Below are 13420 nucleotides of genomic sequence, written 5' to 3'. Positions count from 1 at the left end.
TAAATCTATATTATATATTATATATATATTATGCTCGCGTATGTCGTTATATGTGCTTGAGATGCTCTTGTCGTAATACCGCTTTTGTTATAATTACCGTGCTCGTGTTGTAACTCTAAGTTACAGAAGAATATCAAATATACCGAAATATTTTTTTACATTGTTCTTATCCAAGCGTATTTTTGCCTGTTGTCAACATTCCGTTACAAATGTAAGTAAAATAGTACTTAAAGGAAAAATTTTTTACTTGCTATGTATTAATGTATTCAATTCTAGTTTGAAGTATCACGTACATATTCATAAACAATAACTTTTTCTTAAGAAATTAGTTTTGCCGTTATATATATTTATTTATATGAAATATTTAATCAGCATATGGCTAATTTCAGTTTAATATAGCTTGCTAAGCATAAAACAGATTCTGAATAAATTGCAAAATATTATAGATAATATTCGATAATAGTCGAATATTATTCTATATACTGTAATGTAAATTCAGCTTATGTGGAAAGAAGTTATGCTATTCCAAATTTTATTATATTTTATGTATTGTACTATACTTTTAAAAGAAAATAGCTTATTTTGTAATTTTAATGAAAAAACTATGTGTTAATTTTGAAAATAAATAGTAACACTTAAGAGGATGCTGAAGTGACGGGCGAACTCCGACGCGAAAGCGCCATCATTTTGATGGTACTAAAAATGAAATGACATTATTGGCGCAGCCTACGGACCTATGCCGCGTAGGTCTGTGTGTACGCATTTGTTTGTAGTGGTGACTCACTACACTGACGTGTGGTCTGTGTACGTGTGTCATCGGAAGTTTGTAAACAAACGATGCTTGCGCTTGTTTCCTCGACTGAAATTTCGTTGCAAGGCTGCAATATAATGTCCGAGAAAACATAAGCGTATACAAGGTGTCAAATAAATACAAACTAAATATGACAAAATAATAAATAAAAAATATACATATAATACTATATATATCACTGAAGAAAAATGTCATATACTTTTCTTATTTTTATCCTTATGTAGTAAATACTAAATAACTAATTAATCAATTAATTAATATATACATATACACATATAATCAATAAATAGTTATCTTTATTTTGTATTTTATATGATAATGACTGAAATAATGGAAGTATATATCATTTCAGTTATATAAAATACAAAATAAAGATAACTATATTCAATATGTATATGTATGTATTCAATAATTAATTAACTTATTTATTTATTTTGTATTAATTACATAAGAATAAATTTAGGAAAAGCATATAACATATTTTTCCAATTAGATATATAGTATTATACATACATTTTTCAAATAAAATATTTTATCATATCTAACTTATATCTATTAGACACCTTGTATAAGTCTATTTTGTCTCGTATGTACATCATTCAGCCATACGCTAGAATTTTAATTGCGAGAAAAAAGGTTAAATGACCTTATAAATTATCTGATAAAATATAAACAGACCACACGTGCAGTAAATTGCTAACTAAAATAAATACGTATTTCTTCAAATCTGTCAGCTGACGTTAGATCGCCTATGACAATATTTCTTAAAATCTGCCAGTTCACGAATAAATCGTCTTTGGCTCTCTTTTTTCTAAACGGTCAGCTGACGTTAGATCGCCTCTGACAATATTTATTAAAAATTGTTAGCTGACGTTAGATCATTTCTGACAATATTTCTTACAATTTGCCAGTCCACGAATAAATCGCCTTTAGCTCTCTTTTTTCTAAACTGTCAGCTGACGTTAGATCGCCTCTGACTATATTTATTTAAAATTGTCAGCTCACAATAGATCGCCTCTGACTATATTTCTTACAATTTGCCAGTTCACGAATAAATCGCCTTTAGCTGTCTTTTTTCTAAACGGTCAGCTGACGTTAGATCGCCTCTGACTATATTTATTAAAAATTGTTAGCTGACGTTAGATCGCCTCTGGCTTGTCTTATTCTATATTGCCAGTCTACAAGAAAGCCGCCTCTGGCTTGAAGACAAGAATAAGAATTTTCTAATGCCAGTCCACGAGAAAACCGCCTCTGGCTTGAAGACAAGAATAAGAATTTTCTAATGCCAGTCCACGAGAAAACCGCTTCTGGCTTGTCTTATTCTTTATTGTAAGATACTTTTATTACGTCATATGCTCTATGTATATATATAATGTATATTATATGCTCCATATTATCTATATTCATATCAAAATATCTTTCTAAGAAATTGACATCATTTTGTATACTTTTTTTACAATAAATGTATGATATATGCCATATTTTTTATTTCTAAAGCATGAAATATAAAGATATTTTTATTTTTTTGTGTCTATTATTTGTAAAATAATCTTGATAAAAGAAACAACATTAATTTTGCGACTTGCAATAATCTGTTTTATTATATGCTTCTTTTAAATACTTACAATTAGCCTTATTTTATGTGATTAACTTGGTATTTAAAATACGTATCAAAATCGAAAATGTATTTGTATTACAGTAGAAACGAAACATTCTTGTCTTACAACAGAGAGAAATGGCAAAATATAATATTGTCTAAAGTACAGTCTAATAAAAACTGTTAAAATTGAACATTTTATAAAACCACTGTGATTCATGAAAAATCAGAACTATTATTTAAAAAATATAAACATATTTTGACTGTGTGTTTTAAACTGCACCACACATTCAAAATTCACAGAATAAAATTATTTCTGCAAAGTTGTGTATAATGTCAGTGGAAAAGTGATTTATTTGTTATTACATATACATGATATTTTATCATTCCTCTCTGGTGTAAGACTACAATGTTTTTTTTTCTACTGAACTAGAAATTAATTTTACATTTTGATGTGTATTTTAGATACCAAGGTAAACGCATAAAATAAGGCTAATTGTAAGTATTTAAAAGAAGTATATATTGAAACAGATTATTGCAAGTCACAAAATTAATGTTTTTTTTATCCAAATTTTTTTACAAGTTATACATACAAGAAACTAAAAATACCTTTATATTTCATGCTTTATAAATAAGTTATATGACATATACATTTATTATAAAAATATATACAATATACAAAATAATATTAACTTTTTACATAGATACTTTGATGTGAATATACATAATATGGAGCACATAATATATATAATATAAACACATGAAGCACATGAATAAAAGTATTTTACAGAAATTAGAATATGAACGTATGTAACTAAATAATATAAATATTTGCAAAAATGTTGCAAAATTTATGTATAATACATACACTTTTTTATCCTTCAGAGTGCCTTCAACCCATTTTTTTCAGCCGGGTTTTGTAGCACATAACACAAACACACACACACACGCACAACTAACACACATAACTAACCTAAAAGATTCTGTATATGACAGATAGCACTGAGAACTGTATAGCGCCTCTATCCCAAAATCGCGGAACTAATCTATAGCTCTTTTCTACCATTTTCTTCTATATTGCACGCATGCTTTGCATAAATCTGGAAAAGTATGGCATTTTGAAAATAAGTCTCTAAGCTCTATTTTTTTGGTTTTCCATTAAAGTTTCATACGCTCTTCTTCGGCACACACTCTTGTTTTGCAGATTGAAGCAGTATAATTTTGATATAAAAGATATAATTCTTTGAGGTGACATTGTCGATAAATTTTCAAAAATTTTTTTTATTTTTTGGTTTAAATTTCACTATCCACCGAAAGATTAGCATGTGCACTTTACTTACACCAAAGGATTTGTAATTCTATCAAAGCAATAAAAAATGCCATACTTTCCAGAAAATTAGAAGTTCGGTCGGTAACAATATGACTTCAGCATCCTCTTAATAGTTTTTGCATTTAAAAAATACATATTAATTGAGTACAGAGCATCTGTATATAGTGTGAGTAAAGTATTGTTTATATCTATGAGTGCATTTAAGGAGATGCTTATTAATAGTAGTACAGATATGTATGCCATAAATGAATTCTGTGACATTCTAAGAATTTGTGAGAAATGCTTATGTATAGCAAAACTGTTAGTAATTTCAATATAACATTATTATCCAGCAATTTCTAATTCTACTTTTTTAAATTATATTATTAATTTTGTTTACTGCTTAAAGATCACTCACTCTCCCACCACGAATCTCCTTCACATACGAGTTCTCTAATATATCCTCTATTATATTCAACTAGTTTGCCATGTCCACTCAAACGACACGGACCTCCAATATCATTTTTAGCAAACTGACTCGTTACACCGAATTTAGTTTTGGTTCTTAGTTTTTTTAAAATAAGAAAGTTTACACGAAAACACAACATGACGGTACTGCTATGCATTGAGGTAAGAATATTTGTAGTAATTTTAATAAATAACAAGTAATATAAAGATAAAAGTAGACATTGGTTCATGCTGGTTTTAGAATAATTGCAATCAACCACAATTCAAGTTTTAAAAAGGACATCGTGTATGTTTAATGTAAAACATGATTTCCTTCCTGATGATCTTAAGATTGGTGTTATTAGAAGAGGCATGACTTTCAAGATGTGTTGTCCTTCTAAACAATTTTTAAATGTAACGAATATAAGAAGATTGTAATATCCGAATTAGTTTTATAAGTAACGATTGTTTATTAATATGTTCCGAATTTTATAATAACTAACTACTGAAGATGACCACAACCAGATGGTCGAAACGTCTAGATTGACCTAAACATTTGTTATAATATATCAATAAATTAAGCACGAAAATCCAGCTTGGGCTCTGTAGCTTGTTGTTAATAATTTATTAATTTTAACGTTTTTTAATTATTTTTTAGATGGAGGAAATAAATGGGAGGAAATCTGGTACAATAATTTACGTTTATGATGATTATACTTATAACAAGGATTCTCGTAATCCAAATATTTTAAGATGTAATACTCGTCGATCTACGAATTGTTTTGGTACCCTTAAAGTTGATAAAGATGGCAAAATACATTTAGTTCAAGATCATACTCATGTTCCAATAAAATGGAAAGTAAGGCATTTTATCATGAAACAAGAAATGCTGCAACTTTGTCGAGATACATCTTTACCATTGAAAGAAATATTTGATAGTGTCTGCAGAAAGTAAGTATTTTTCAAGTTTTAGTATATTTTTCAGAACATTATATATATATATATATATATATATATATATATATATATATAAATAGTGTGTGTGCGTGTGTGTGTGTGTGTGTGTGTGTGTGTGTGTGTATGCACGCGCGCGCACTACTTTGTTTATAAAATTTGCACAAAATTACTTTAACTTCATTCTTATTTTAACACTCTTTCTTAATTTTGTGTTATTTGCATAATAATTTTTTTTTTAATTTAACAAATTTTGCAGAATTTAATGGATTAATTAAAATATCTGCTAACATTTCTTGAACAATATTTTAGTTTTATTACTTTATTTTTAATAAATTTATATATGAATCTGAATTTAACATCTATTTTAGATGTTTGACTAGCACTCTATTTTTAATGCTATTGCATTGTGATTGTCTATATGTTATATATATATATATATATATATATATATATATATATATATATATATATATATATATATATTACTGTACATTTAAAAAATGTACAATGATTGCTACAGTGGTTGACTCCTCGTTTCAATCACAGGACTAAAAATTTTTTATTGATCTATTTATGTTGTTTAACTTTTTACTACAAGTATCTCCCTTGAATTTCCTATCATTCATTTTTAATCCTGAAAATCCACTTGTGTAATGATATTTTTTTCTTTTAATTCATTAATATCTTCAATTTTATATGTACTCTAAATATTTTTTTTTGGAGATTTTTTCTTGTTTGATTACATTTTTTTTTTCTAAATTAAAGATTATAGTAATATTGTATAAGTATACAATCTATATGTCAATCTGGTGTATTACATATTCTTTTAGATCTTTTTAAATTTGTTCCCCAATTTTCTTTGACTGGTTTTTCTTTTTTAATTTCTGTTGTTTTTTCTGCATCTTCCTATTCATTACCTTCATCTTGAACTTCTTAAAAGAGATTTATTTATTGTACTTTTTTTTAACAAGTTTTTAAGCTTTTTTAAATGTATCTAAATTTTACATTTCTGCTATTATTTAATGCTTTTCTTTGTTCCACAATGTATGCCCTATTAATATCCTATAAAGAAATAACTCTTACTTCTCTTATTATATTGTGTGTGTGTGTGTGTGTGTGTGTGTGTGTGTGTGTGTAAAGGTCTTATTGTTTTTTTAAATTAAACCACCAATTTTTTTTATAAATTAATTTTTTTTATATAAATCCATTCATCACATTCTGTGTAAAAAATTATAAGGATGCGGATGTAATGAACAAAAAATGAATAATTTACGAGATATTTTATATCTTAGTTTGACATATTTTTTATAAAATATAAAATATCTCAAAAAATATTTAATTTTCGGTAATCTTATCTTAATACCTTAATGCACAGAATAATGAGGAATAAATTAATTGTGTAAAAAAAAACAGTTGTTTTTAAAAAAAGTATGCAACTGCATGTTGCAAATTACATATTTTTTTTAAAGCAACTGTATTTTTTGCACCAATTGATTTGTCTCATTATTTAGTGCATAAAAGTATTAAGCTTCTCAAAAATTAAATGTTTTTTTTAGGTATTTTGTATTTTATGACAAAATAGATCAAACTAAGATATAAAATATAAACTATTTTTTTTTTCTATTATACCCTTATAACTTTTTATACAGAATGTGATAAGTAAATCTATTTTTTTAAGAAAATTATGATGATTCTACTTATAAAAACAATGGTGACCTTTAAAACTCAAAAAGGTCACAAGTTAAAAAAAATTTTATGTACATTTTATTGTGGACTAAGAACCATATTTCGATTTATATAAGTTACTTCAATCAGTTATGAGATGATTTGTCCGAACTTAATTAGACGAACACCCTATGTATGGTGACTTTCATTCAATTCATGTTTTAACAAACCTCAAGTTTTTTTTTTCAAAGGCTCAACATATTTTTATGAGCTTAAAGTTTTAAATACAGTATATCTATTTTATATTGGCTTCTTACAATTTAAAAAATTTTTATAAAATATATAGTATAAATAATTTATTTGTTGATTTGTAATGTAAGTTTTTTAATTTTATTAACATTAATATTATAAATACTACAAAGATGATTATAATATTCATTTTTTATTATTTTATTTGAATAGTCATGAAGATTGACAATTTTTATTTACATATTAAAGTAGGAAACAGAAGTTTTTAAGAATTGATTAATATAATGATTTTATTGATTGTTATTTGTGCAATGTTTTCTGCTATTGTTTCTTTTTTTGATAAATTTAGTACAAATAAATAATGACATTTTATGTCTTATATAAATATATGTGTATATTCTACAAAGAAGTTAAACAAAATTAAATAAAATTAAGGATCAAATATACGAATTTTTTGCAGAAAAACGAATAATTTGTTTACAAATAATTTTGCTCTAAATAAGATCATTTCTCACAAATACTAGTTAATGAGAACAAATTAGAGAACATTTGAAGAAATATTGTACATACCATATAATGTCTATACTACCTACTTGTTCAATTTATTTCTGAATTTTGTACGCTTTCATTTGACTTTAAATATGAATCATAGATTTGTTAAAACATGAATCATAGATATTACATACACTCTTTCTTGAGATATCAATTTTAATTCTGTAATTAATATAAGAATTTATTATTGTTGCTTGTAACTTATATTTGTTGTAATACAGATATTTGTTTGTAATATAGATATCCTGAAGCAGCCACAACATTATCATATGCAACATTGAAAACTACATTGTACCGTGAAAGAATCAAACTTCGCCAAACTTTACCAAAAGATATGGAGACTCTTGCTACGAATTTATCAACTTACCAACCTCTTGATAAATTTTACAAAGGAAATGTAACTTGCAGCGATGGAAAAAAAGCATTAATATTTACAAGTAATGAGCTATTGCAAGAATTACAAAAATCAACAGAACTTTATGTCGATGGCACATTTAATGTAAGTTTGTATATCTTATAATACATACACAGTATATTGTTTCTATATATGTATATGTATATGTATATGTATATGTATACAATAAAAATAATATATAACGATACTCGGTGTAAACTGTGAGGATAACGAGCCAGAATTGGATGTTCTTTTGTAATAATTAATTTGTTAAAACTCTTAATGTTTATTTATTAAATTTTTGATGTTAAAAACCGTAGATGTTTCGGTCAAGTACGCAACCATTATCAATGCAATAAAATTAGTTGTATATAAAAGTCATGTATGGATGAGTGATCATAAAGTTTTAACAAATTAATTATTATAAAAGAATATCCAACTACTGACTCGTCATCCTCACAGTTTATACCGAGTATCATTATTAATACACACGAGTCTACTATTTAAGAGGTTAAAAGTAATACATTTAAATAATGTTAACTTTGCAGATTGTTCCACGTGTACCATTAATGAATCAAATGTATACACTACATACTCGATATATAAATGTAGTAAGTAATAAAAATATATTATAACATGAATTATCACTAGTTAAAATATTGCATATGTATAATATTACTCAATAAATCATAAAAAAAAATAGTATAAAAAAGTTGTAATATAAGTTAATTTATTTTATTAATAAATACTAATTTTATTTTTTTATAATATAGACATAGAAAATGTCAAGTTTAAAAAAAGTAGTTTTAAAAAAATATAATTTAATATTTATTTTATATGTATATTATGAAGTTATAAATTATATAAAAGTATATGATTTCTCTTATTCTTTATAATAAATCTATGAGCCTTTTAAATATGTTTTTTCTTTAAAAAACAATAAAATCATGATTTGAACAATATCAATTGATGCTTTATCCCATACTCTTATTCATTGTTTAATTATAATAGGAATACTGTAATTTGTTTATTTTGCAGGGTATTGCTATGATCTTTATCCTGTGTGAAAGTCGTTCTAGTAATATGTACAGAGCTATTTGGAACAAAATTCTAGAGTTAGTGCCAATGCTTCAACATAATGTAAAATTTATAATGAGCGACTATGAGACAGCAGCCATGAAAGTGATAAATGAACAATTTCCAGCAGCAGCAGCAGCACATGGGTGTTGGTTTCACTATAATCAAGTGTGCATTATACTTTTACATAATTTATTTTTTATGTTTATTCTATATTATTTACATAAACCAGTTATTATAATACATAAATATTCACTTACAGGCACTTTTGCGTCATTGGCGGCGATTAGGCTTAATGGATGCACCAAGAAACATTTTATCAATGACTATGAGTATGGCATTGGTTCCTTCTGATTGTTTTGAGGAAGCACTTTCCTTTATACAATTTGAAGTCGATCAAATTTCTCATGAATATCCTGCTGTTAATGATTTTTTAACATATGTACGCAAAACTTGGTTACCACTAGCATCAAAAGTCAGCGTTTATGATTGTCCTGTAAGGACAAATAATATAACAGAAACTTTCCATAACATAGCAGGAAGAAAATTCAGTAAATCTCATGAAAACGTCTGGAGTTTCTTAGGTAATGTTCTCATTAATATTTTTTTTCCATTTTATATATAAAGTAAACAAACTTTGACAAATAATAATATGACAAATAATAAAAATAATATGCTTACAGATAATCTGCGAATATTAATAACTGACGAAGAAATAAAACTGAAACGTTTAAAAACAACCGAAACTACTGGGCATTATACAACTGTTAAAAACAGAAACCGAGATAATAAAATATTAAAAATGCAAAACTATTTTGCAACAGGCAGGTTAGTTTATATAAAATTCTATAACACATAATCTTTCATCGACGTTTTCTTTCGCAATTTTTAATCTTTGCATAACACATTAATAGCGAATTGATTATACATTATATAATGTATTATGCAAAGACTAAAACAGACTTTAATTTTAACAATTCATAAATTGACGCGATAATCAAGAGCTGTTAGATATGAAATTGACTTGACAGCGAGAAATAATCCGCATCGAGATTCGAGACTTTTGAGAATCGATATAATATAAATTTTTTAAATGAGAAGAAAGTCGACTTATAAAAGCACACAGAATAGCTTTATTTATAAAAAAATTTAATTTATTGTCGTTTTTTCAATTACTTTTTTGTATATAAGCAGTATATTTTTGAAAACCTATTGTGTACTATTTATATCTATTGATTCCTATCATTTTTTAAATAAAAGCTTTGAAAAAAACAGCTATTTAAAAAATAACAATTTACGTAATCTTACATTTTTTTACATCAGATAATTACAAGAAAAATTGATGTATCTAAAAGAACAGATAAATGTGTGATTCTATTTATAAGATTACTTTTAGATTGATTTTTCGTAAAGATTAATTAAAAATAAATATCAATATTTTCAATTTTGTGTTAAATAATTTTCATTAAAAACGACTAAATTTGCGACTGAACATGAAATGAAGATATTAATTTCCATTTTCGGCATCCTGCATTTATATTGTAAATTTAATATTTTTATATGTTTCTTTTTTATTTCTACATATGTAATACATAGTAGTATATATGCAATACATAGTAAAAGTATTTTTTTATTCTTTTTAGGTTGGATCTCAACAATTTCTTACGTTTTTTCAACGACAAATATGAAAATATGATAAAGGATAAATTACTTTCTAATGGTATGTCTATTATTAGTAATTAATAAAATTTGATATTTGAAGCTTTCGCAAAGTGGAAAAATACTACCCTCTGATTTAAATTCATCTAAATAAATATATACAAAAAAAACTTTATCTTGTAAAGATATTATATTCTTAAAATATTTAATATATATGAAATAAAAATGTTAAATATCTTGATTGTATGGATATATATTTAAATTTAATATAAAAATTATATTTTTACAAAAGATAACATTCCTAATTCAACATTTGATGAAGAATATGATCATGTGTATTTAGAAACAAAATCAAATACACTGCATAATATAGAAGATGACACAAAAATTAATACAAAAAGGAAAACACCATTACAAACATTAAATTATGAGGAAATGAATCATTCACGTACAAAATATCACAAAAGAAGACAAAATAATGTGTTAAACACTGATAAAGGTAAACATGTAAATTTTAATATTACATTTGCAAGCATCATACTTTTAAAAAAAGTGAAATACAGTGGTTTGAATAAAATGAAATAATATACTCCATTAAATTTATTTTTATTACTTTTACAACTGAATAACATAACATATATTATATAAATTTATAACAATTCTACTAGATAACAATTTTGTTTTTTTTTTGGATTTAGTATTTGACTGTTATTGATCTTATAAAATTAATGTTTTTATACATCAAAATTGATAACGGATATATAATAAGTTATTGTATATATATTCATATTAAACATATCATTATTTATATTCCCTTACAAACACAAATTATAATACAATCTTTTTTGTACATCTAAGATGTATATATTTGTTTATATTAAAAATAAATTTTGCAATTACAGTAACACAAATTTCAGATCCTACATAGAAAAATTTGGACATATATAACCAAATTTTTCTATGCGGGATTTTATGTTTTTAAAAAATATATATCGCTATCATATTATTATAATAAATATATTACTATAGTATCATATTTGTTAACAGAAAACTTTAATAGAGAACACGAAAACACACAAAAACAAGATATCTTAAAATTACCAGAGTTAAAGGTGATTTTACAAAGGATAGATAAAGTATCAAAGGAAGAAATAAAAATATCATCAAAAGAATCATCAAAAAAACGTCGCAGAATAAGAATTTAATTTAATTGCAGCAAGGTAATTATTTCACAGCATTCTACTGATGCAGAATTAAAATAAAATAAGATTTGTTAACTTCGACAAATATTTATATACTTAATATTAACATTTTCTTTTTCTAATAAAAATAAAATATATAGAAAGTACTGGAAGATGAATATTTATATTTAAATTAAGTAAATCATATTTATTCTTTGGATTAGAAACTGAAGGATGATATTAAACTGCATCAGAAGAAGAATGTACGAAAAACATATGTACTGTGTGTCTTGTAAACGAGCGTACACATGCTTTTATACCTTGCGGTCATTTGGCTTGTTGCTTTTTATGCATCGAACGTTTAGAAGCCGATCAATGTCCGATATGTAACGTAACATATGATAATTACGTAAGAATTAGAAAACCATAAAACATTCATATCTATCTACATAAAACATTTATATCTATCCACGTAAAAAATTTAAATTTCAAAATTGCTGATATTAATATTACTTGATGAGTTTCGAGAATTTAAGTTTCAAAAACACTGATATCAATATTACTCGAATGATATCAATATTGATGACAAAAAGATTCTGTGATAGAGATAGATGTTTGTGTAATTTTACTTTGGAAAGATATATATATATATATATATATATATATATATATATATATATATACATATATACACATCTATAGATTGATTATACATTGTTGCAAGCGGAGTTAATAACTTACTTTAATAAGATAGATAAAAGTTCGATTCTTTTCTCCGATAATAAGTGCTAAACACGTTACACTTTTTTCTATTTGTCTACAGAGTGGTTCTACAGTGCATTGAAAATTTCGGTTTTTATCGCGAAGAATGACAACTTAATAATGGCTTTAACTGAAAAATACTTTGTATTGACTGACAATCAGGCGACAATTTGCGTTGTAGGATCACCCTCAGAATAATAGTTTGTATATTTTGAAAGATGTATAGATTATAGAAATTTCAGCTTTTTTCAGATTTATTTTAAGTCAAAATATAGGTATAATTTATAATCAGATACAGACATTCAATTTCTGTAAATGTATGTTTCTTGCGTCAAAGATATATGAATGTTTTTATTCTTTTTTTGTTACATATAGTATGAAACTGTGATTTTATTTTATACTATTATACAGCCTTAACCAAATAAGGCAAAGTATCTGACTTATTGTATGTATTTTATATATAATACCAAAGATTATTACCTAAATATAAGTAGAGTTGAGAAGTTGATATCAATTAAATGTACCGGAATGTCTTTGCTATAATGGTACGTACAATTTATTTTATCCAATTGCATTGAACATTTAGCTACAAATTGATGGATGACGTCAAATTTTTTAATTTTTTTCCTGTTTATAACTATGAGTAAGAATGACTATGAGTTATATCTTTCAAAAGACGTATCATTATAGAAATGGCAGCATTTTATATTCTAAGAAAAATGTATCTTTCGCATATAACGTAATTAGAGATTCCAATTTG

General features: G+C 25.2%; 1 protein-coding gene across 4 annotated transcripts; it reads left to right on the top strand.

Annotated features, from left to right (window-relative positions):
• Positions 1 to 1768: 1768 nt before the first annotated feature.
• On the top strand, positions 1769 to 13091 carry LOC137001782 (uncharacterized). Of its 4 annotated transcripts, none has more exons than XM_067360929.1 (9): positions 1769 to 5115; positions 7828 to 8086; positions 9020 to 9226; positions 9321 to 9642; positions 9742 to 9886; positions 10702 to 10778; positions 11061 to 11216; positions 11765 to 11937; positions 12123 to 13091. In XM_067360929.1, exons 1-8 carry the CDS (start codon positions 4823 to 4825, stop codon positions 11920 to 11922), a joined length of 1617 nt encoding a protein of 538 aa, XP_067217030.1. In that variant the 5' UTR covers positions 1769 to 4822; the 3' UTR covers positions 11923 to 11937; positions 12123 to 13091. The 4 variants fall into 4 exon arrangements, with proteins under 4 accessions (XP_067217030.1, XP_067217029.1, XP_067217027.1 ...); XM_067360928.1 differs by having other exon boundaries at positions 12060 to 13091; XM_067360926.1 differs by having other exon boundaries at positions 11765 to 13091.
• Positions 13092 to 13420: the final 329 nt, after the last annotated feature.

This window comes from Linepithema humile, chromosome 8, assembly GCF_040581485.1.
Source record: "Linepithema humile isolate Giens D197 chromosome 8, Lhum_UNIL_v1.0, whole genome shotgun sequence".
NCBI classification, from domain to species: domain Eukaryota; kingdom Metazoa; phylum Arthropoda; class Insecta; order Hymenoptera; family Formicidae; genus Linepithema; species Linepithema humile.
Note: the sequence above shows the minus strand (reverse complement) of the source record. Positions and strands in the feature narration are given on the sequence as shown.

Excerpts from the sequence above, each read along its gene's own strand:
- LOC137001782 (XM_067360929.1), top strand. The coding sequence starts at position 4,823 with ATGGAGGAAATAAATGGGAGGAAATCTGGTACAATAATTTACGTTTAT. Across the intron at positions 8,087-9,019 it reads ATGTCGATGGCACATTTAAT|GGTATTGCTATGATCTTTAT; the intron begins GTAAGTTTGTAT and ends TTTATTTTGCAG. Across the intron at positions 10,779-11,060 it reads GGATAAATTACTTTCTAATG|AAACAAAATCAAATACACTG; the intron begins GTATGTCTATTA and ends ATGTGTATTTAG.